Genomic DNA, 26140 nt, shown 5'->3' on the forward strand with positions numbered 1-26140 from the left:
CCGCCAGGGACTCAAATCCTGCACTGCCAGACGTGTCCCCCTGCTGAAGAAAGTACACGTCCAGGCCCGTCTGCAGTTCGCTAGAGAGCATTTGGATGATCCAGAAGGGGACTGGGAGAATGTGTTATGGTCAGATGAAACCAAAATAGAACTTTTTTGGTAGAAACACATGTTCTCGTGTTTGGAGGAGGAAGAATACTGAAATTTATCCGAAGAACACCATACCCACTGTGAAGCATGGGGGTGGAAACATCATGCTTTGGGGCTGTTTTTCTGCAAAGGGACCAGGACGACTGATCTGTGTAAAGGAAAGAATGAATGTATGTATGTATGGAGAGATTTTGAGTGAAAATCTCCTTCCATCAGCAAGGTCATTGAAGATGAGATGCAGCTGGGTCTTTCAGCATGACAATGATCCCAAACACACAGCCAGGGCAACAAAGGAGTGGCTTCGTAAGAAGCATTTCAAGGTTCTGGAGTGGCCTAGCCAGTCTCCAGGTCTCAACCCCATAGAAAATCTGTGGAGGGAGTTGAAAATCCGTGTTGCCCAACGACAGCCCCAAAACAACACTGCTCTAGAGGAGATCTGCATGGAGGAATGGGCCAAAATACCAGCAACAGTGTGTGAAAAGCTTGTGAAGAGTTACAGAAAATGTTTGGCCTCCGTTATTGCCAACAGAGGGTACCATAACAAAGTATTGAGATGAACTTTTGGTATTGACCAAATACTTATTTTCCACCATGATTTGCAAATAAATTATTTAAAAAACAAACAATGTGATTTTCTGTTTTTTTTTTTCCACATTCTGTCTCTCATGGTTGAGGTTTACCCATGTTGACAATTACAGGCCTCTCTAATATTTTCAAGTGGGAGAACTTGCACAATTAGTGGTTGACTAAATACTTATTTTCCCCACTGTAGGTTTGAAAAGCTCAGAATTATCAGACAGGGGGACTTCAGTGTTTCCCCTAGGATTTTTTGAAGCTGTGGTGGTGGCCTGCATCGGAGTCGGACAGCCTCACCATGTCGTGCCACAGCGAATTTTTTTTCCTTCATTTTTTCCCCCAAGAAGAACCATAACAAAGATATATTTGAAATATTTCATTAGCCAGGCTAATGTTGTACCTCTCAGCTACAGTACATGTATGTAAAATGCGTAGCTGATTACAGCTACGTTACCCGATGTACTAATGCGACTTTTTTTCTCGTGGCAATAGTACGACTTACATCTCGTAGTGACTCAGGGTTGGCAACCCAAACTGTTGAAAGAGCCATATTTGACCCCCAAAAAAACACAAAAAAAAACTGATACAGTATGTCTGGAGCCACAAAAAATTAAAAGCCTTTTACAAGCCTTATAATTATCGATACTAGCTATATTAGCCTACTATAGAAATACGTAATTAGCCTTCATGATTAAATGTTTGTTTTCCCTGCAGTGGATCCTATAGAGAATGACGCACCACGTGACTACTCTGTTGTACTATGCCACCACAAGTTTAACTTCATTACAATATTAATGAATTGAAAGAATGTTTGTGTCATGTTTGTCCTCCTAGAAATCCTATTAAAACAAAAAAATATATTTCCCTCCCCCATCTTTTTCCATTTAAAAAAAAAAAAAAGCTCCGAAGCATCGCTAAAGAGCCGCATGCGGCCCGAGAGCCGCGGGTTGCAGACCACCGTCGTAGTCCTCCTTTTTCCTTTTATTTGACCCTCATAAGTACTACATTACCACAACAATAACAGTCCTTCTGTCAACTGACCCATTTAGAGCACTGGGGGAATTCTAATAGCCGTGTAAAGAGTTTTACTTGATTCGGTGAGAAGGTGAATAGTTTTTTCCCCGTTGTTCGTAAACTAAATTTCCACACAAAGGCACGTCGAGGTACCATTAACTTAGCAAGGAGAGGTATGAGAGTCATTTTTCGAGTGTCCCAGAGCTCGCGAAATTTGGGTGGGGGGGCGCATTTATCAAAGTTTCGTCAGCCGTAATTGTCTGAAGTTGGCGCGCCGGTGTTGTGCCGAAAAATAGCCACTCCACGTGAAATGTCCCCCCTGACGGGAGCGCCCACACGTCACTCGTACAAACAGCCTTTTCTTACCAATCGATGGACACAGAAACGACGTTCTTGTACCGTGAATATGTATCATTTTACTCTGCTTGAACTGATAAATCGTTTACTGTGACCAACGCTCTGAAAATAGAGCAAGGCTTTATTTTGGGCCCCGCCTCTCCGCAGTCTCTCAGCGCAAGTTAGTCAAAGTTTGCTTTAGACGGCCGTCCACCGCTCACTTTCGCCGAAAAGTCCGATCCAAATTATTGTAATGGCCCGGATATGGGCAAGAAGGAGAGAAGTCTGTATTTGCTTACCCACTTTATTGTGGTAACAATAATAAAGAAAAACAATAACAAAATAACAGCGGGCTGCTACAACATGCGACCGCTATCTCTCGCTATCTCGCTCGTTCTCCCATTCTTCCTACTCGTTCCCCTTGCGTCTCTTAAGGGGGGGCCTGCATAGTTACGAACATTAGGCTACAATACACAATGAATAGGTGTCCGCTGAACTCCTCCCACTCGGCTGCCGCTAGTTTGAAGCGGCCTTAAATTTTTTTTTTTTTATTTAAATAAATAAATAAAATACATCTCATTTGCCAGGCGTGGCGGCTTTCATTTTAGTGTGGCGGTGCGCCACAATCTGTTGAATATAGGGGAATCCCTGGGACTTTATAGTTAGCAATGTCTTTAACCACATCAAGGTCGAGCATATCGCTGACAAGTTGTATTAATGTCGCTGGTACAGTGTGGAACTTTTTGGATTGAGCAGCAAGTTCAGCAACAAGGTAACTGGTTTTCAGGACTTTCTCATTTATTTACCTTTGTAGTTTTTCCTCAAAAAGTTGCCTGTTTCTTTGTGTTTTCACAAAGACAAAATAGTCAAAATAGTCAAGTTATTTTGCTGTCCATGAAAATGTGTACAGTAGACGTGCTGGGGTCCACAAGGTGGCTGATGGCTAGAAATTCAAGCAGTTCACACCGGTTGAAAAACACTGCTCTAAAGTATGTTATGATTTTTTTTCCTTATCACAGTCTTAGTAATTGTATATTTTTGCAGACTTCAGCCCAGCAAGCCCTGACCGGAACCATCAACTCCAGCATGCATGCCGTTCAGGCTGCTCAAGCCTCTTTGGATGACTTTGACACCCTGCCTCCCTTAGGAACAGATGCTGTAAGATATCACACTCCTTTCCCCTAATTTTGAAACATTTAAAATACTTAAACAAAATACTGAATGCTTTGTTCATTCTTGTGTTAAAGGCTTCCCAAGCTTGGCGCAAAAACAAAATGGACGAGTCCAAACACGAGATCCATTCTCAGGTGGATGCTATCACAGCTGGCACTGCCTCTATGGTTAACCTCACTGCCGGTAAGTGATGCCACAATTATATTGAAAAACAGCGATTACATGGCTTCCTGTATTTCTTTTATATATGGCGGAAAACACTCAGGTGACTTGAAGTTCCACTCTGAGACCCCCAATTTGGCCAAATTTCAAAATTGTCCGATATGCATGTGTGATACATCATTGGAAAGCTTAAAATCTCAATTTTCTGGGGGAAGAAAAGTTTTGAACAGGAGGGCATTTTTTGAAAAATTTTTTTTTAAAACAGCCAAACTCTTATCTGGAGGCGAGAGCACGCGAGAGCAGAATTACAGACGCCATGACTTTAACGAGATATTATCACGTACTTACCTTGTTTCGATCCAAAAACTCCATGTAGCATGTATCACCGAGTGTCAAGACACAGCTGTGAATGGCCACAGTTGGATTTTTGGGGGATTTTATGGGTGAAACATGGTCATATAACAAGGATCGCGATGCAGAAATCACAGACATCAAGGAGTGGTCGAGATTTTCTTTTTTATATATTTACCCTTTTAAGCATTTTTTTCAATTTTTTTTTTGTTTGGATCGATTATTTATCATCTAACATATCAGAGAAAATGTGACTGTAACAACAAAAAAAATACAGTTAACCGATAGTTATGAGGTAGATATCTGTGACTTTTTTACAGACGCCATTTTTTTCATTGTGACATAATTTGTTTAAAAGTTTAAAATATGTGAGTGAATAATTTTTTAAAGTATTATTATTATTATTTTTTAAACTAAATATGAGACATCAATGAATGATTCTGAGCTAAAAACAGCAGACATTTTGAATAATAAATATATAAATTACCTTTGTTTTATGGCTGGGTTGAAACAAAAGCGGTTGCGCGACGTCTTTGAATGGGGGTTTTCAGGGTGAAACGGACAAATTAATAATAGTTCGAGGGCTTAATGTGCCATGAATCTGCTATGGCAGCATATAGACTTATTGTTCTATAAAACACAACATTTGTTTTGGTTTAAAATACTGCAGTTTCTTTTAAAGAGGAGTGCACGTTCAGAAACTGCTTTTTAAGTCTTGTCTGTGTTTTCCGCCGTATAGCAATCGTCATCATTCACAAATACAGTGCCCTCCATAATTATTGGCACCCCTGACAAAGATGTGTTTTTAGCTTCTAATAATTTTTAAAAATTCAAATAATATGGGACCTTAATGGGAAGAAAAGAGAAAAATCCAACCTTCAATACAAGTGCATTCATTCAGTGGGGAAAAAATCCCACATAAAGAAAAAATTATTTGACATCAAATAATGTGTGTCACAATTATTAGCACCCCTGGTGTTAATACTTTGTACAACACCCCTCATCTGACCAAAGCACACGGTCCCAGTTTAAGCCTGGAACCGTGTGTATTTTTGTGTGAGACCAAGATTGAACTTCAGCTGGGACCGTGTGCTTTGGTCAGATGAGACCAAGATTGAGCTTTTTGGCAACAAACACTCTAAGTGGGTCTGACGTGCCACGAAAGATGCGCATGCTGAAAAGCACCTCATACCCACTGTGAAGTATGGGGGTGGGTCAGTGATGCTGTGGGGCTGTTTCACTTCCAAAGGCCCTGGGAATCTTGTTAGGGTGCATGGCATCATGAATGCTTTGCAATACCAGGACATTTTAAATCAAAATCTGTTGCCCGTCTGCCCGAAAGCTGAAGATGGGTCGTCACTGGGTCTTTCAGCAAGACATTGACCCTAAACATATGGCCAAATCTACACAGAAATGGTTCACCAGACACAAAATCAAGCTCCTCCCATGGCCATCTCAGTCCCCAGACCTTGTTTTGTTGGCAAAAGGGGGTTGTACAAAGTATTAACACCAGGGGTGCTAATATTTGTGACACACATTATTTGATGTCAAATAATTTTTTCTTTATGTGGGATTTTTTCGCCACTGAATGAATGCACTTGTATTGAAGGTTGGATTTGTCTTTTTTTCCATTAAGGTCCCATATTATTTGAATTTAAAAAAATTATTAGAAGCTAAAAAACACATCTTTTTCAGGGGTGCCAATAATTATGGAGGGCACTGTAAATCCCTTTAGCCTGGATTAAACATGTATTATATGAATAAAATCATATATTGCATTTTTTTTGCACATTCAGTTTTTAAATACATAGTAAATAAATACAATTAAACTAAATTGAAACTGAGAAACTAAGATAATATTTTTATAATGGAGGATATTATAAATTGCTTTAAGAATATAAAATACAGAAGAAATTAAAAATACAATGATAAATGAGAAAAACAAGGGGGAAACTTGGGTCTAATCAAATACTGAATGCAGTACACAAGTTTCCTTGTGCTTTTTTGTAACAATGACAATAAATATTCTGAATCGGTAATACAAAAACATGTATATTGTGTATGTTGATGTGCCTGTATTCCGTCCTCAGGTGACCCAGCAGAGACAGATTACACAGCAGTGGGCTGTGCTGTTACCACCATCTCCTCCAACCTCACCGAGATGTCAAAGGGTGTCAAACTATTGGCAGCGCTCATGGAGGATGAAGGAGGAAATGGACAGCAGCTGCTGGGTGCTGCCAAGAACCTGGCTGGTGCTGTCTCTGACATGCTAAAGACTGCCCAGCCTGCTAACACAGAGGTATTTGTCACAGTTTGAACATTAACACTGTAATTTTGGACAAGAAAAATGTCTGTAATGATTTTCTATGTATTTATTAAAGCATTACTGTTTGGGGTTTTTTAGCCTCGCCAGAATCTACTACAAGCTGCTGGAAATGTGGGCCAGGCCAGTGGAGAGTTACTTTCACACATAGGGGAGACGGACACTGATCCACAGTTCCAGGTATGTACACTTTTATTTTAAACTGTCATTTTATGGTAATTTATCCATAGGTCTGGTTGGCTGTGTAAATCTGGTCCAAAACATGTGCCCAAATTGATTTCAGCTCTCACTTTACGCCAGTGCTTCTCAATTATTTTCTGTTACGCCCCCCCAAGGAAGACGTAAATGTTTCGCGCCCCCCCAAACTCTGCCGCCACTGTAAATCGTATCATTTGTCTATAATATTACTATTATAAGTACGCCTCTGCCTCACATTGTATCCTTTTTTTCTATTAGAGAAAATAACAGATCAATTTATAAAGTATAACTTTATTAACATTGTTTTGTTTGTAACAGAAAAGACAACGCGCATCATTTTGCCTGAATTAAAAAAAAAAAAAAAAAAAAAAAAGTCGCATCCAAACTGTAAAAATACACTCATGGTACATTTTTTACCATTTGATACAGAAAAATAAAATCAGTAAATAACAACAAATTCACATTGATTAGAAACATTAACTCATGAGGACAATATGCCAAAAAATTTGACCGAAAAACAAAACGGAATAGAAGAAAAAATAGTGTCTTTGGACAGAAGGACAGTTTTTATTTTCACTGCTCGCTGCTCACAATATCACCTCCAGTTTGCAATGGTGTGGGGTTATTTTGCACTGAGCATGCTAACAGTGCTCACTGGTTTACTGATATAACACTGACAAAGCGGGACGATTGTTGGCAATATTCGGCAGGTTTTCGCTGAAAAAAAACCAAGCGGCTTATCATTGAGATTGGGGTCTAATGTCTTTAAGTGGCGTCTTAATTGATTTGGCTTCCGGCTGTCCACTATAATCATTTTTAGACACAGTAAACAGTGGTCTTTCCTCATCTACCACTGTATTAAATGTCAAAGCCGGAAGGCAAACGGCCCGAAAAAAAGCGCATTCTCGGCGGCCGAGGGAGAACCAGAGTTGAGGGCGGTCGTCGTGACGATCCCAAGCCGAAAATGGCACTTCTCGGACAGACACGTGAGAAGACAGTTGGTCGCTGCGTGAGTCCGGCCGGAAAACGGCTTTTGAAAACGGCGCACAGCTCTCCATGACTCTCTTCCGTGTGCTCTTGCTTACTTCAAAAATACTGCGCACACTTTGAAAATGAGAGCGCCACTGCCACCCACTGAGTGGATGTGCAAGTACACTTTATTCTAGTACGGCCAAAAAAAAAAAAAAAAAAGTATGTTCCCCGAGGTCACTCGCGCCACCCCTGGCATTGTTCTGCGCCCCCCTGGGGGGGCGCGCCCCACTATTTGAGAAGTACTGCTTTACGCAAAAGTGAAGAGAATTTTGAACGTTTCCAAAGTGTTGGTGTTCTATAAATATACAATGTTTTTTTTCTGTCTTTTTTTCTTATCTCTATATTTGACAGTTTCGAGGTAAAGGATCTTTCAGGGCTACCAGATGGAGAGTGCCCTCTTATTGTCAAATGATGGTAACAAATGTCTGCTCAAGACATTCAATGATGCAATGCCAATCAAAGAGATCTATTTATTCATTTGGTAATCCACGATGATCATCATCACTAAAACTGTCAATCAAAACTAAACTGAAATTGTACAATGAATTATTGTTGTATCAAATGTAACACAGTTTTATAAACAGTATTTTGTAAGGTTATGACTGAGTGGCCTACAAAATTTGAAGGAGCTGTGTAGTCTTATTTTTGTAAATGCTGCAAATCAAGGGTGTCAAACTCATTTTATCGGGGGGTGGCTGGAAATTGAGTCTGGGTGAGTATGGGTTGAATCGAAGCCCCCCCCCACCCCCAAAAACAAAAACAATAAGACTAATCCTGCTAACTTGTAGGTAAAAACACCACCAAAAGGTATCATTAGCTATAGTTTTGTTATACTTGTAGAAAAAAAAAGAAGTTTTGTTTTAGGGAACGACTTTAAATTTTTTGATGCCGCTGCTAATGGAGACTCTTATACAGTGGGGCAAATAAGTATTGAGTCAACCACCAATTGTGCAAGTTGTCCTACTTGAAAAGATTAGAAAGGCCTGTAATTGTCAACATGGGTAAACCTCAACCATGAGAGACAGAATGTGGAAAAAAAACAGAATATCACATTGTTTGATTTTTAAAGAATTTATTTCCAAATTAGAGTGGAAAATTAAGTATTTGATCAATACCAAAAGTTCATCTCAATACTCTGTTATGTACCCTTTGTTGGCAATAACGGAGGCCAAACATTTTCTGTAACTCTTCGCTTCGTGTAAAGAAATCAACTGTGGGAGCTAGTGATGATGCCGATCGATCGGGTCCGATCACGTCATTTTCAAAGTATAGGAATCGGCAAAAAAATATCGGCCATGCCTTTTTTTAACATATATATTTTTTAATTAAATCGTTTTCTAATTGTATTTAACGTTACAGACATAATATGTTACACTCATCCAGAGTCTTTAGTTTAGGCTTAAGGTAGGGTTATCAAATTTATCCCCACAACGGCGGTAATTAATTTTTTAAAAAATGTTAAATATTTAACGCAATTAATGCATGCGTTGCACAACCCACTCACGCATTGTCGCCCTCAATCTGTAATGGTGCTGTTTTACCCATTTAGAGAGATAAAAGGCAGCGTAAAATGAGTAGAGTGAATTTTGGCAGCCTTTGGGGCCTTTTTTAATAGGCTAAAGCCTTCCAATCCCTCTTCCTACGATTAGAAATATCATGGGAAGCAATTTGGGGAAGCAAGGTACCAATTGATCTTTTTCTCAACACCTTAAGTTATTTCCCAACGCAGAGAAGATATATGAATTGGTAAAACTACGCACAGTCATGGTTCCACTTCCCATCATGCATTTGGGTTGAATGGTTGCAGTATCATTTACTGAAAGCTCAACAAATACACTAGATGGCAATATTTAGTCACAATATACAAAGTCACAAGTCTTTCTATCTGTGGATCCCTCTCACAGAAAGAATGTTAATAATGTAAATGCCATCTTGAGGATTTATTGTCATAATAAACAAATACAGTACTTATGTACTGTATGTTGAATGTATATATTCGTCCGAGCTTTATTCATTTTTTTCTTAATGCATTGCCAAAATGTATATGATTGGGAAAAATTATCGGGACTGATTGGAATTGAATCGGGAGCAAAAAAAAGCAATCGGCTCGGGAAATATCGGGATCGGCAGATACTCAAACTAAAACGATCGGGATCGGATCGGGAGCAAAAAAACATGATCGGAACAACCCTAGTGGGAGCAATTATTAGAAAATGGAACACATACAAGACCACTGATAATCTCCCTCGATCTGGGGCTCCATGCAAGATCTCACCCCGTGGCGTCAAAATGATAACAAGAACGGTGAGCAAAAATCCCAGAATCACACGGAGGGACCTAGTGAATGACCTACAGAGAGCTGGGACCACAGTAACAAAGGCTTCTATCAGTAACACAATGCGCCGCCAGGGACTCAAATTCTGCACTGCCAGACGTGTCCCACTGCTCAAGTCAGTACACATCCAGGCCCATCTGCGGTTCGCTAGAGAAAATTTGGATGATCCAGAAGAGGACTGGGAGAATGTGTTATGGTCAGCTGAAACCAAAATAGAACTTTTTGGTAGAAACACAGGTTCTCGTGTTTGGAGGGGAAAGAATACTGAATTGCATCTGAAGAACACCATACACACTGTGAAGCATGGGGATGGAAACATCATGCTTTGGGGCTGTTTTTCTGCAAAGGGACCAGGACGACTGATCTGTGTAAAGAAAAGAATCAATGAGTCATGTACCGAAAGATTTTGAGTGAAAATCTCCTTCCATCGGCAAGGGCATTGAAGATGAGACGTGCCTGGGTCTTTCAGTATGACAATGATCCCAAACACACAGCCAGGGCAACAAAGGAGTGGCTTCGTAAGAAGCATTTCAAGGTCCTGGAGTGGCCTAACAAGTCTCCAGATCTCAACCCCATAGAAAATCTGTGGAGGGAGTTGAAAGTCCGTGTTGCCCAATGACAGCCCCAAAATATCACTGCTCTAGAGGTGATCTGCATGGAGGAATGGGCCAAAATACCAGCAACAGTGTGTGAAAAGCTTGTGAAGAGTTACAGAAAACATTTGGCCTCCGTTAGTGCCAACAAAGGGTACAAAACAAAGTATTGAGATGAACTTTTGGTATTGACCAAATACTTATTTTCCACCATGATTTGCAAATAAATTATTTAAAAATCAAACAATGTGATTTTCTGTTTTTTTCCCCCACATTCTGTCTCATGGTTGAGTTTTACCCATGTTGACAATTACAGGCCTCTCTAATATTTTCAAGTGAGAGAACTTGCACAATTAGTGGTTGACTAAATACTTATTTGCCCCACTGTATGCCTAAGGGAGGTGCCTGTTTTGGTTTTAGGTTGCTAGAAGTTTGGGTTTTGAAAATATATGAATTTTAAGTTTTTGAAAATCGACCCCTTATGTATCGGCCCTACGCCCCGTTTCCCGTAAACTGATAGTAAAGTCTATGATTTTCGTTACCAATATTGTTGACGAAAGCAACACTTTCTAATTGGAAATTTTGGGAAAATATTGCCGCTCTTCATTTACATTTCTGTGGCTGCAATTTCCCAACAGTATCTAATGGAGAATAATAACGGGGAGGGTTTAAGACTACATTTCATCATGGCACCATTTAATCCGCATGAATCATCACTGAAGGTTGTCTCAACATTTCCCTGGGGTGACGGCAGAAATTAGCTAATCCGGTGATAAATCAACCACTCATACTCATGAATCATTACTCAGTCTTAATTTACTTCACTGATTTGATTCAGTCTTAAATCCAGTTCACTTAATTTGTATGTCAAGACGTCATAATAAATGTGTCTTCTCTCACTGTTTAATAATAATGTGCATGTTTGCCCTTTGCAGGATATGCTGATGCAGTTGGCTAAAGCTGTGGCTAACGCAGCGGCGGCCCTCGTGCTCAAAGCTAAAAACGTGGCCCAGAAGACAGAGGACTCAACTCAGCAGAATAGAGTTATTGCTGCAGCCACCCAATGTGCTTTGTCCACGTCTCAGCTTGTGGCCTGCACGAGAGTGAGTGAGACTAAATGAGGAATAAGGGTGGGACAATACATGAATAATATCAATTTTTGCTATGAAAAAACACATACCGTGTTTTTCAGTCTATAAGTCGCAGTTTTTTTTGTTTTTTTTTCATAGTTTTGCGGGGGTGCGACTTATACTCTGGAATGACTTGTGTGAAATTATTAACACACTATTATATCATTTTAAATGTTATTTTCACACTGCATGTTTTTTATGCTATACAGTGATCCCTCATTTTTTGCGGTTAATGGGGATTTATTCTGATCTATCATTGGAAAGATACATATAAGACATGTTTTTTTTTAACCTTTTTTCCCCAAAGTATAATTAAAAAAAACTTTTATGTGTGTGTGTGTGTGTGTGTGTGTGTATATATATATATATATATATATATTATTAATGTTTTTTAAGATGTTTTTTTACACACAATGAGTTGCCACAGCAACTGTTTAACAAGTTAAACGATGATTGACGGCCATTTGAAAGTCAAGTCCGTGGAAAGATCAAAGCTTAACCGTCTGTCAATCATTGTTTACTTTTATAAGCAACTCCAGTTCACTCTCTGATGAACAAAGAGCAGGGAGAAGGAGGGTGGGAGGTAGTGAGCGTGAGACTATGCGATCTTTTTTTAATTGAAAAAAAAAATCCGCGATGGACTGAGGGCACGAAGTTTGAAGCGCGAAGATTTTTAAGCACTTCAAATGTAATAATTATGATTTAATGTTATGTCCCACCGAATTATTTTTAAACCAGAATAAAGTAGAAAAATGCTTGTCTTTATAAAACGCTTCATTGCGTGAGTCCACTCAAATCTGCTCAAGCTGCTCACTTACACACAATGAGTTGCCACAGCAACTGTTGAACAAGTTAAAGGATGATTGACGCATGCGGCGTGTTGAAGCTTTGGCTTCCAAGCGCCTGTGTCAACATCAAACATTAAACGTCTGTCAATCATTGTTAACTTTAATAAGCAACACCAGTGCACTGCCTGACCAACAAAGAGCAGCAGGAGGGAGAGTAAGACTACGCAAATGGCTCATGACGGCTCATCTGTTTTTTTATTATTTTTTTTTTTATTGGAAAAAAATCCGCGATGGACTGAGGGCGCGAAGTTTGAAGCATGAACTAGCAAGGGATCACGGTAATTATCTGAATAACTCTTAATAGCTATGTTACTTTCCCAGTTCGTTGTTTATGCGTCATGTAACGTTAGCATACCGTACACTTGTTCAGCCTGTTGTTCTCTATTGTATTTTTGATTAGATCTTCAGCTAGCATGTAAAGTTAGCATACCGTACACTTGTTCAACCTATTGTTCTCTATTGTATTTTTATCTTTCATTCGAGCATCAGCTATCGATTCGTTAAGTCATCAATTAATCTTTCGATTAGTTCGTTCGAATCATCGAGTAAACAGATTACGAACATTTAATGCGTTGTGGAATAAATATTAGTCGATGTAAAACAAAAAAACAAGTGTTTATGCTTCCAATATTTATTTTGGCTTGCCAAGATTGCACCTTCAAAGAGCATTAAATGCCACTACAAAATAAAATACCTAAGTGTTTCTTTAAACAATGAGGAATTGCTCTTTCTAAACAATATTAAAAAAATACTATTACTACTAATACTACATTGCAAAAGTCTGCTAGCTTAAATGCTATAAAATGCTTTTTTTTTTTTTTTTTTTTTAAACAAAGCTCTTAAGAAATTGTTCAAACACATATTCCCACAATAAAGGGCTAAATATACTAAACTAAAATAAATATACTAAACTAATCAACGAATGTATAAATAAGCATATTAACTCAAACAAGAACTTATTTTAGTTTTAACGGGGAGCAGCTTGATTCAGCCATTTTAGACGAGTTATGTCATATTCACTGTTGCCACTAGAGGGCAGTATATTCACCCAAACCAATAAAACTAAATGTAAACACTTTCAAGACAAACCATTACAACACCATTCAACTTAAACGAATACTCGAAGCAGCAAAATTCGATTCAAAGCTTTTTCTAATCAAATTACTTGAGATAATCGATTAATAGTTGCAGCACTATTTTTGATTGTCTTTCAAGATGAAATGTCTGTTGGATTTTATGAAATAAATTTCCCCCAAAATGTGACTTATGATCTGGTGCGACATATGTTTTTTTCCTTTTTACAGCGCATTTTTTGGCTGGTGCAACTTATGGTCTGAAAAATACAGTATCTCTAAATTTTCATTTTGTTTTCTTTTAATATCTTAAAAAAGCTACTTGTATAATAAAAGGGGGAAACACTTGCAATATTTGGAGATACATGCTTTTCAATGCACAGCAGCAAAATGTTCTTCATTGAAGTAGATTTGTTATATGCACTAGCATCAGTAGTAATTACTATCTTGTTATTAACATGATTGTGGTGAAGGTTGAAATATTTGAAAACTTTTTGCTTCTGTCATGCCTCATGTAGGTGGTGGCACCAACCATCAGCTCCCCAGTGTGTCAGGAGCAGCTTATAGAAGCTGGCAAGCTGGTGGCTAAGTCAGTGGAAGGTTGTGTGGATGCCTCTCAGGGCGCCACTAATGACGAAGGCCTCCTGAAGCAAGTGGGCGTGGCTGCAACAGGCGTCACGCAGGCCTTAAACGAGCTACTTCAACATATCAAACAGTACGCCAGTGGAGGCCATCCTATTGGTCGTCACGGAGAAGCCACAGATCGCATTTTGGATGTCACAGAAAACATCTTCAGCTCGATGGGAAATGCTGGTGGGTTTCGGGTTTGGAAAAGTCTGGTGATCAAGCAGTTCGAACCGAAAGTGAAAAACAGAGAAGTAGCGCACCCATTTTTTGGGGTGCGAGTTCAATGTAGTCATTCAGATTTAGCATTGTAAAGAAATACATTTAAGACATGTTTTTTCATTTTTCCTAAGTATAATTGATTTTTTTTTAATGTATATGTATATATACATATTTATTTTAGGTTTCTTTTTCTTTACATCCCTGAAGTTGTTTACCCATGAAACAATCGACTGCCGGCCAGGAACAAGGCCACAGGGGACAATATTGAAATGTTGACGGAATGCACGTTGCGTTGCGACGATTGAGCGACCGCTTGGAAAAAATTGCCTCAACAGCGAAAACCCGTTCCAACTTCGTCCACTCCATGATGCTCACTGGGGTTCCTGAAAATCAAACACAAATAACGCACATTAGGAACTAAACTTTAAGCACCACCCTCTCAAATAAGTCCATCCCTGCCACCTTCAGAGCAACCATCACTTCAGGGCGCCAAATTTAAATAAGCAAGTTGCTCTGCCCAACCCTGTACATCTAGCATCAAATAAAATATTGCTATAATAGATATTCTAATGTTTAACAAAACTTAATAAATCATATTTTATGCACTTTTTTTTTTCTAATTTCTAAACAAAAAAGCCTTTCAAAGTTCCTCAGGCAGATTAAAACAATGTTTTGTTTTTCTCCATTTTTTAAATATTGCAGGCGTATGTTGAGAAGAGGATACATTTCCCCCAATTCTTGAATTAGGTGTATGATTTGAAACTTTACGGTTTAATAAAATCCAAAATAAGTGAGTTTAAATTAAATGTTACTTATTAATTCCATCCTTAAAAAAATAATTGGTAACACTTTATAATAACTATCTGTTTTATAGTTAATAGATCATTAGTAAACTGTCGATAAATGATTTATTGTTGATTTGTGAAGTATTTGTTAACAGTTTGTTAAGCATTTACAGGGTGTTCCTAACCTGAAACACAGTTTGTGTAGAAACGTTTCAAGTTTTTGTGTGTAACGTTTGGCATTTCTGTCTTTTCAGTATAAGAAATTTGGGAAGTTAGCTCACGGGGGGAGGACAGTACATTTGCGTCCAAGTGATGCCAGTAAATGGTATCGGCGCCCTAAATGTTGGTACTCGTCGATACCGATACCACCAATTCGGGCCGGATCGGCGCCCCCTGCCGATACTGGTATCGGTATCGGTGCAACTTTAATATTTAACCAATAAAACTTATGACCTTCAACATAAGTGTATATAGTTTTATTAAGATCCATCAACTAGCATGGCCTTTTAGAATGGGGTCAACCATATTGGAACACCCTGTAAATGCTTAACAAACTGTTAACAAATACTTCACAAATCAACAATAAATCATTTATCAACAGTTTACTAATGCTCTATTAACTAGTAAAACGGATAGTTATTATAAAGTGTTACCAAATAATTAAAACAATAATTAATTCCCCAGAATTATCCTAAGATCACACCTCAAATGAATGTCACAAATCTCTTGTCGCAGCTGTACTATAAAGAACATTACATCACGGCAGCATGACAATCACCACAGAAGATAAACACAATATGCATGTTAAATGCTGATAATCCCCAATCAAGCAAACACAAATGTCATTGTGGAAACCGTCAAACAATCAACAAATGGCGTGTTTAGTTCCATCCTTCACAAATACCATATTGCTATGTATTGGAATTTGGGGGTTAAAATGGCTAATGTGCATTCAACATTTTTTCATCTAATGGCGATGTTCCCTTTGTAGGTGAGATGGTTCGCCAGGCTCGTATCCTTGCTCAGGCCACATCCGATCTGGTCAATGCCATCAAAATGGATGCGGAAGGCGAGTCCGATCTGGAAAATTCACGAAAGCTTCTGTCAGCTGCCAAACTCTTGGCTGATGCTACAGCCAAAATGGTGGAGGCGGCCAAGGTCTACTTCATATTTTAATAGTAGATTTTTCGTAACTTTGTTCTTGTTTTGCTTAAATTTGGCCATTTTGGAAGGCCAGCCTATGCTAGTGTGCAGTTGTCCATGTCACGTAAACAACTGGGCCAATAGCTGGAGACGAGAGCCAAATGCCAAGACCACTAATGAATAGGGTTGTTCCGATCATGTTTTTTTTGCTCCCGATCCGATCCCGATCGTTTTAGTTTGAGTATCTGCCAATCCTGATATGTCCCGATCCGATTGCTATTTTTTTTTTTTTTTTGCTCCCGATTCAATTCCAATCATTCCCGATAATTTTTCCTGATCATATACGTTTTGGCAATGCATTAAGAAAAAAATGAATAAAACTCGGACGAATATATACATTCAACATACAGTACAAGAGTAATGTATTTGTTTATTATGACAATAAATCCTCAAGATGGCATTTACATTATTAACATTCTTTCTGTGAGAGGATAGAAAGACTCGTGACTTTGTATATTGTGACTAAATATTGCCATCTAGTGTATTTGTTGAGCTTTCAGTAAATGATATCGTAGCCATCTGTTTTGCCCAAATGCATGATGGGAAGTGCACCCATTACTGTGCGTAGTGGTACCAATTGATATATCTTCTCTGCGTTGGGAAATAACATAAGGTGTTAAGAAAAAGATCAATTACTACCTTTCTTCCCCACGTTGCTTCGTATGATGTTTCTAATCGTAGGGATTGTAAGGCTTGAGCCAATTAAAAAAAGGCTTCAAAGGCTGCCAAAATTCACTCAACTCATTGTACACTGCCTTTTAGCTAAGTAAAACGGCGCCATTACAGATTAAACACGACAATGCGTGAGTGGGCCGTGCAGCGCATGCATTAATTGCGTTAAATATTTTAACATGAAATTTTATTTAAAAAATTAATTACCGCCGTTAACGGGATAAATTTGATAACCCTACCTTAAGCTTAAACTAAAGACTCTGGATGAGTGTAACATATTATGTCTGTAACGTTAAATACAATTAGAAAACGATTTAATTAAAAAATATATATTAAAAAAAAAGGCATGGCCGATATTTTTTTGCCGATTCCAATACTTTGAAAATGACGTGATCGGACCCGATTGATCGGACATCTCTACTAATGAACGCCAAAACTCAAATGTTGAACTTATTTTTTACCCTGGATAATTATGTCAAAGACAGTATAGTCTCAGTATAACATGAAATGGTACTTGTTTCATCCAGGGAGCAGCAGCAAACCCTGATAGTGAAGAGCAGCAGCAGAGGTTGCGAGAGGCAGCCGAAGGTCTCCGAATGGCCACTAACGCCGCTGCGCAGAACGCTATCAAAAAACGTCTGGTCAACAAGCTCGAGGTAAATCAAACTCAAAGAAAACATTGTCATGTCAAACAAAAAAGATCAAATGTATATTGTTTTTGTTTCAAAGTGGGAATAGTTTGAAGGAAGGCTTTGTGACTAGGGTTTGTGACTATTTAATTTCAGAATGCCGCAAGACAAGCAGCTGCAGCAGCGACTCAGACAATAGCCGCAGCTCAGCACGCTGCTTCATCAAACAAGAACCAGGCTGCCCAGCAGCAGCTGGTCCAAAGCTGCAAGGTAAATACATATTTCGCACGCTGCACAATTATCTCACTGTCATTGACGGTGATCAGAGGTGGGTAGTAACGAGTTGCGTTTACTCTGCTACATTTTTCTTGAGTAATTTTTGTAGAAAAATGTACCTGTAAGAGTAGTTTTACCACGCCCAGCATTTTTTACTTTTACTCCAGTAGGTTTAGTAAAGAAGAAACTCTACTCTTACTCTACTGCTAGTTTGGGGTACACTAGAGTCGTTACATTTTTCCTCTGTATTCTACATATTGGTTTTTACTTTTTTGCCAAATACTGTATTGGCCCAAATATAAGACGGTGTTTTTTGCATTGAAATAAGACTGAAAAAGTGGGGGTCGTCTTATATTTGCGGTCTAGATGTTATACCCATTCAAGACGCTAGATGGCGCCAGATATCAGTGAAGCGATGCTCTGTCATGAAAGATCTCAGCTATTCTCAAGTTTAACCAGTTTGCATTATTTTATTGCAATGTTTTTCCTTATTCAGATGTTTCAAGACTATAGTTACAGTTATATGGAGTCACAGGAGTGCCAAAATTAAAAATAAATAAATAAAGTGACTCCCAAAATTAAAAATAAATAAATGAATGAATAAATAAATATAAAGAGAAATAAATATATAAATGAATAAATGAATAGGTAAATAAATGAACGAATAAATAAGTATGAAGAGAAATAAATATATAAATAAATAAAAATATAACGCTATACGTTGTCATTGACATTTACTTTTGGTCATTGAACACCACAAACGGAAAAAACAATGACAATTGTATTTTTTGCCTTTGCCTTTTCTGTTTGGCTTTTACATTGTCATTTGTCGATTGCCTTTCCTCTTCGGGAATGTACAGTGGGGAGAACAAGTATTTGATACACAGTCAATGGGAAAACCCATTGGCAGTGTATCAAATACTTGTTCTCCCCACTGTAAATGGCAAATGCGCAGAGAAACGGTCTGTCAATCAAATTACGTTAGGCGGGGCTTTCCAACCAGGAATAGTAGTCGATAACTGATTGGTTTCAAAACCAGAAGGCATTCATTTACGAATGTGATTGTACTTTAGTTTACATATTTAAATGTTCAGATATTAAGATTTGAATGAGGCAAAATAACATGCTTTTTCTCTAAAATATATTGTTATATTCAGGGGTGCACATAATTTTTTTGCCCAGGTTCTCAGAGGAGGACCTGGAGATGTGACTTGGTCCTCATTCAGCTTGAGAGCCGACCCGCCTGATGCGATAAATTTATGACAAGCTTTACTTAGAGCTAATTAACTTTAATTAATTATATTAACAATTCATGCTTGATTAACATCAACTGGCACAACAAAATTACCATTACTTTGAAGTGAAATGTAAAGAAATAAAAAGCACCATTTCAAAATAAAGGGCATTATGCGGCTCCCACATTAACTCCAAGCCTTTTTAAAAGTGGGATGTCCTCCTCATAAAGACCTCATTGAACGTGCATGTTTAGCTTTGTAAAATCCGAGCAAAAACACGTTTGTCAGTGCATGTCGCTGTTCACTACCTTTATTCCGCCCTATTCCGCCACTTGTCCATAGGGCGAGTGGGGTCCTGTTTGACATCGATAGTTTGCTTAATTCCCACATGCTCTCTGTTTTTTTCGTGCTTTTCAAAGTTTGGATGGCTGAAATTCTTTGACCCTACATAAAATGCGCTGCTCTTATCGGCGACATTGGGATTCTCACGGCACATTTTGTACCGCATTTCCGTGCGAGCATCATTTGCTTCTAGCCATGATACCTCCTGTAGCCACTTTTCAGCAAAAGTCCTTTTTTTCGGTAGCTCCGGTGACATCTCTGTCGTCTGTCTGTCTTTAGACGGGGGTGGGGGAACACGGAAGTAATTACTCAGTATGGCCTGCCTCTTCGACATTTTGAGAAGTTATTTTCTGGTGTCCGCCGCAAATACAGTGGTCAGCCATCGGTACGCAAAAGCGTATGGAATCCGTTGAGGGCCAGCGCGTTTGTCTACGTCCAGTACGCATGCGGACCACTTATGTGCACCCCTGGTTATAATCATTTATTTCAGATGTACTGTAATTATTTTCTGTATAAAAAATTTGGTGTTTAATTCAATTCAATTTAATTTCATTTGTATAGCCCTAAATCACAACAAGGTTGTCTCAAAGGGCTTTGCAGAGGCAATATGATACACAGTCAGAAACAGCAAATGAAGTAAACAAAGATGAATAGATAAAGTTCAAGTCCTGGGCATCCCCCATCCTTGGACCCTCCATGTCGGCAAGGAAAAACTTCAAACTCTTTGGGAGAAAATGAGAAACCTTGGGGAGTACCACAATCAGGAGAGATCCACTCCCAGGACGGATAGACAGGATGCACCAGGGCTGCTAATGGGAATTAGTAGACGGGGTTACAGTCTGTAAAGATGCAGTAGAGTAAAGGAACAAGAAGAGGTCCATCCAGCCAGGGGTCCGGATAGTCAGGAGGCTGCAGCTGAAAAAAATGCCTCTCCCCAGAGGGGAGGGGGGAAAGGGGACACAGTGTGACTAGTGATGAAGAGACTAGTTATAGATATTAATATTGGAAATAGAAATATTGTGTTTGTTTAAAAAGTCTTTTTTCAAACTTGAGTCTTGAAAAAGAGGGGGTCGTCTTATAATCAGGGCCGTCTTATACTCGGGCCAATACGGTATTGTTAAATGAGACGTCACAAACATAATCATGTCACATGACCACACACAACCTTGCAGTTGGAAGTCAAACCGGCCTGTTCAATCACGTGGCATCTTTAAAGCGCTTTGAAAAAAAAAAAAATCACTTTCACGTCGTCTCTCATGGTCAACGGCAGTGAATGTAGTAAAATTATCATTTTATGTTTACTCTGGGTTATTTAGATTAATTTTATTAATGTTTATCTCCATTAATGGGAATGAGTATGTGAATATGATAAAGTAATTCTGCATAATAACATTGTTGTTTTTTTATTTGGGCATCTACTACTGATTGGGTTGAGATGACGTTTATTTATTTATTTTTTATCATTTTTCTTTCAGGTGGTTGCAGAGCAGATCCCTCATTTGGTTCAAGGAGTTAGAGGCAGCCAGTCTCAGCCTGACAGCCCCAGTGCTCAGTTGGCCCTCATCAGTGCAAGCCAGAACTTCCTGCAGGTAACACAAAACACACAGCGACAAGACAGTAAAGGCGCTGATTAGTCGTTAAAGATTGGCTGTATATTGCTAAAAACAGTTTAAAATAGAAACAAATTAATAAAAATAGACCGCATCTGCAACATAGACAGATTTTGTCATCTCGTTTTCCTCCTGATGCTTGTCAATAAGTTCTCCAATAAACTTTGATTGCCTCCCATTCCCATTTTTGCCATAATGTACGTAATTTTTGCTAATGTGCCATACAACACCGAATTTTAGGGCTCCCCCAACTGTCAAATCCCGCTTTAACCACTGGGGACAATCAACCCCCGCAAAAGTGACAAATGGTCGTTACTTGTATGTTTCAGCCTGGTGCTAAGATGGTCACAGCCTCCAAAGCTACAGTTCCTACCATCAGTGACCAGGCATCAGCGATGCAGCTCAGCCAGTGCGCTAAGAATCTGGCTAGTGCCTTGGCTGAGCTACGTACTGCATCACAGAAGGTACCATGTGTTGTGTTTTAAAGTTCTGTTTAGGAACTTGAAATCGATAAAATTCACGTATACTTATATTAGTCAGTCAGCCATTTAGGAACTTTGTACATGTACAGGCTCAAGAAGCATGTGGGCCACTGGAAATAGATAATGCTCTGTCAATGGTGAGACGTCTGGAGAAGGATATTCAGGATGCTAAAGCTTCAGCGGATGAAGGCAAGCTCAAACCCTTGCCAGGCGAGAATGTGAGTCGCATACACTGTGACATGGACAAAGACATACATGTTCAAACAAAGACATGAGTCAGTAACAGTTTCTTTCTTTGTGCATCGCTGTTTTGGTTACAGCTTGAGAAATGCTCCCAGGACCTCGGTACCAGTACGAAAGCAGTAAGCTCAGCAATAGCGCAGTTGCTAAGTGAGGCAACCCAAGGCAATGAGAACTACACAGGTATGTTAAAACACTTTTTAAATAAGTTGCATTGAATTATGAGTTGCCAATTTTCATAAATGTATGTGATGAAAAACACCCTTACTCACTGCTTTCAGCTTTTCGGGTACAATAGTGGAATTCTCGGTGTCATTTTACCATATATGAAAAATAACTGAAAACATGTTGCAACAAGGTAGACATTGATGGTGTAGTGGTACAGGCGCTACTAGCTTGGGATCGATTTAGAGCTGCAGCTATCGATTATTTAAGTAATCGGTTAATCTATTAATTACTTAGTTCGAATAATCGAGTAATCGGATTAGGAACATTTGATGCATTGCAGAATAAATTTTAGGACATTTAAAACAAAGGCTTGCCAAGATTGCACTTTCTAAAGAGCATTAAATATCTGTTATAAAAAATAAAATTCCTGAGTGTTTTTTTCAAACTATGCAGAATTGCACTTTTATTTCACGAGAACAATAATTAAAATACCATAGCTGAACCATAAACGGTATTAAAAAATAAATAAATAATGAGGTTCGAAGTAGAACAAAAGAATAATTGGCTATTTGGCTAACTTGCATAGGAAAAGTCCGCTAGCTTAAATGATATAAAATGCTATCGTTTTTTTTTTTTTTTTACAATGCTCTTAACAAGCAATTCAAACACATATTCACATAAAAACTGCTAAATACAGTATACCTCTAAACTAAATTATGAATGCATAAACAATAATGTTAGCTCAAACAAAAACAACCTTATGTTGGTTTTAACAGGAAGCAACTGGATCCAGCCATGCTAGATGAGTTATTTCATACTGACCGTTGCCACTAGAGGGCATTGCAACCACTAAAATAAATAAAACCAAATGCGAACTCTTTCAAAACAAACCATTAAAACACCACTCTAATTAAACAAATCCTCGAAGCAGCTAAATTTGATTCGAAGCTTTTCTCTAATCGAATTACTCAAGTAAATCAATGAATCGCTGCAGCACTAGATCAATTGCCACTTCGTGTTGGTGTGATTGTGAGAGTACAAATGGTTGTCTGTAGGGTGACCAGTTTATGATGTACTCCAGGGCTGCAGCTATTGATTATTTTAGTAATCGATTAATCTATCGAATAGTTAAAAAAATTGGGTTAGGGGCATTTAATGCATTAGTGAATCAATTTTAGGAGATGTAAAACAAAGGCTTGCTAAGATTGCACTTTCAAAGCGCATTAAATGCAAATACAAAATAAAATACCCGAGTATTTCTTCAAACTATGCAGAATTTAACTTTCAAAATAAATTAAAATACCTGAGTTTAGCCTCAAACAATATTACAAAAAATATATAAATGAGGATCTAGGTATTAAAAAAAATGGCCAACTTGCATAACAAAGTCTGCTAGCTTAAATGCTATAAAATGCTGAGGTTTTTTTTTTTTTTTTCTTAACAATCCTCTTAACAAATCGTTGTAACACATATTCCCACAAATAAAAGTCTAAATTTACCTATATGCTAAATTACGAAAGCATTAAAAACATATTCATTCATATAAAAATATTCTCTAAGCAGCTTCTTACTTGAGTTTTGCAGGTTAGCATGTTCACACAGTTTAACGTTATGCTAACTCTGATGTAGGTCGGACTTTCAGTAGCAAAATTAGTGATGTGTTTCCCGCCTCCACAACATTGGTGTCCTTTTAAATTACTTACAGTGGCTGCTGCTGGCCCAAAAAAAACCGAAAAGGGGTAAATATAAGTTTGAACATAATGAATATAAATCACTCAATAATGGTGGGATCAACTCTATCCTTACAACATATGGAAAGGCAATCTAAATGACCTGTATAGCTGAACTCATTATACGTATAATGTATATAAGGTTGTTTAAAGGTTGGTGGGGACAATTGGAGCATTCTAAAAAAGTTGCTAGTGTTATGTCCCTACCATCCCCATGCAAACCTACGCCCTTGGACTAAATGGTGGATGAGGCACTGGCGTTGTGAAGTCGAAACGTTATAGGTCTAGGACATCATAACCCGAGGGCTCCCTGTATTAAAAATACTAATTCCTGCTTGGACTTAATTGTAAGAGCAGCTAAGTTTTACTGTATCAATGCAGTAATTTTTAAATGAATCTTCTTTTTCAAGGTATGGCAGCCAGAGATGTGGCTCAAGCTCTTAAGTCCTTGGCCTCAGCAGCAAGAGGAGTCGCTGCCACGACAGACGACGTAGGCGCACGTACTGCTCTGCTAGACTGCGCCAGTGATGTCATGGACAAATCGGCCAACTTGATTGAGGAGACTAAGAAGGCCATCAACAAGCCAGGAGATGCGGAGAGTCAGCAAAGGCTTGCCCAGGTCAGAGAAATAGATGTGGCGATCGAACAACAGATTTGGCAATTTTGCTTTTTTCAATTACATTATTTTAGGTTAGGATTAGGTCTATTGTTTGATTCTTTTCATAATGATTTAAGAAAAAAATAATATTTTGTGCGTCTACTTTTGCATGTAGGTGGCTAAAGCAGTGTCTCAGGCCTTGAATAGATGTGTGAATTGCCTTCCTGGTCAGAGGGATGTTGACAACGCCATTCGGACAGTGGGTGAAGCCAGCAAATCTCTCCTGGCTGACTCTGTGAGTGCAATGTACCATACAGATAGTCCCCGGGTTACGACGTACTCGACTTGTGCATTTTCGACTTTACGACGCGGGAGTCTCGTCCGCCGTTTTGTCTACCGTCTTTTTAATTCTTTTTTTAGTCGCACAAACAGTACCAATTTTACCTGACAGTATTTTATCTTTTACTTTACTTTATTACCATGACTTGTTCTGTCCTCACTAAACGTGAAGTTGTCAGCTTGACGGACAGCAAAAAAAGTAATTGTGCTTTTTGAAGCTTTTTACTTCCTTCACTTTTGACAATTTGTAAAGCTTTAACACACATATGCACAGGTCTGTTCAAAATGACACACATTTTAACAATAAGACACTGGACACAAAATGCTTGGTGTTCAAATGTCCATCTAGTCTGATCAATATGTAAACTTAGTAGATTAAATTAGCCTAATTTGCTTCACAAAAGTCCGCTATTTTAGATGCTACGAATGCTAACTTATTTAAAATTCTTATAGCAAGTCGCTCACACGAAACTCCACAAACTGTAGCTCTAAACTTAACTACAAATGCATAAACAAACATAGTATGTTAGCTGAAACAACTTACAGCCTTATGTGGGCCAAACCAGAGCACAGCTATCCTTTATCCATGTGAGATTTCTGAGTGCCAATGTGTGGAAGCATCATTGAACGACAGTCCAGCCATAGCCAACGCTGCCACCAGAGGGCAGTGTATCCTCCACCATTAAACAAAACACAATACTTTTAGACTTTTTGGATAGTGTTTTTGAATTTTAAAGGGTTCATTTTGATTTATGTGGAAATTCGGGTTACGTCGCCAGTGTAGGAACGGAATTACATAAAGTGACACCATTTTTTGCCTTCCGATACTGATTCCGACAACAGGCTGTATATAATCGGCCAGTGCTGATATTAAGCTTAACTTAAATGCTATAAAATGCTAACGTTTTTTTTAATTTAATTTAATTTTATTTTTTTAAATTTTAACAATGCTCTTAGCAAATCGTTAAAATACATATTCCCATAAAAACTGCTAAATATATTATATATATATATTATAAATTAGGAAAGCATAAACAATTATGTTAGCGCCCAAACAAAAACTTACAAACTTATGTTGGCCTTAACAAGGAGTAGCTGAATGCAGCCATGTTAGATGAGTGATGCTATATTCACTGTTGCCACTACAGGACAGTGTATCAACCCAAATCAATGAAACTAAATGCAAACACTTTCAAAAGAAACCATTACAACGCCACAAACTAAACAAATCCTCGAAGCAGCAAAATTTGATTCAAAGCTCTTTTCTAATCGAATTACTCGAGTTGCAGAACCAAAGTGCTCTATTTTTTACGGCAGTGTGCATAGCTTGTGGCCATGTTGGGTCTCTCGAAAAGTACGTATTGCACAGCATCGGTGCGTTATTTCGTAGTACTCCCTCGATACTAATGATACCGTCATTTTAGTGCTGTATCGGCACCTATACTGATACAGCAGACCACAATGCAGTAGTAATGATAGTTAATATGCTAAATATGGTATTATTGTTTGAAAATTTATCCTAGTTATTAATCCTCGTTTATCGCTAAAGCACAAACCATTTTATCGTACTTTCAGAAACTCCTGCTCTATTAATCGCAACACAGAAACTTGGCTTTTTAAAATTTCTTTTCTATTTTTTGTTATCCAATATCCTATTTTTCTGTTCCGTCTAGGGATTTCCCGATCGCATA

At 38.4% G+C, this 26140-nt stretch overlaps 1 protein-coding gene across 4 annotated transcripts in view; it reads left to right on the forward strand.

Annotated features, from left to right (window-relative positions):
- tln1 (talin 1) overlaps positions 1 to 26140 on the forward strand; it is a 131840-nt gene that overhangs the window by 57924 nt on the left and 47776 nt on the right. For 3 of the 4 annotated variants that reach the window (XM_057818300.1, XM_057818297.1, XM_057818299.1), the window contains 16 exons: positions 3121 to 3234; positions 3324 to 3432; positions 5853 to 6061; positions 6167 to 6265; positions 7667 to 7729; positions 11179 to 11346; positions 13813 to 14107; positions 15917 to 16083; positions 17328 to 17456; positions 17586 to 17699; positions 20758 to 20871; positions 21222 to 21356; positions 21464 to 21592; positions 21695 to 21797; positions 23923 to 24131; positions 24286 to 24405. In XM_057818300.1, coding sequence (XP_057674283.1) covers positions 3121 to 3234; positions 3324 to 3432; positions 5853 to 6061; positions 6167 to 6265; positions 7667 to 7729; positions 11179 to 11346; positions 13813 to 14107; positions 15917 to 16083; positions 17328 to 17456; positions 17586 to 17699; positions 20758 to 20871; positions 21222 to 21356; positions 21464 to 21592; positions 21695 to 21797; positions 23923 to 24131; positions 24286 to 24405 — 2277 coding nt within the window. The remainder of the gene's footprint in view (positions 1 to 3120; positions 3235 to 3323; positions 3433 to 5852; positions 6062 to 6166; positions 6266 to 7666; positions 7730 to 11178; positions 11347 to 13812; positions 14108 to 15916; positions 16084 to 17327; positions 17457 to 17585; positions 17700 to 20757; positions 20872 to 21221; positions 21357 to 21463; positions 21593 to 21694; positions 21798 to 23922; positions 24132 to 24285; positions 24406 to 26140) is intronic. The other variant, XM_057818301.1, reaches the window with a different exon arrangement.

This window comes from Corythoichthys intestinalis, chromosome 17, assembly GCF_030265065.1.
Source record: "Corythoichthys intestinalis isolate RoL2023-P3 chromosome 17, ASM3026506v1, whole genome shotgun sequence".
Taxonomy (NCBI): Eukaryota; Metazoa; Chordata; class Actinopteri; order Syngnathiformes; family Syngnathidae; genus Corythoichthys; species Corythoichthys intestinalis.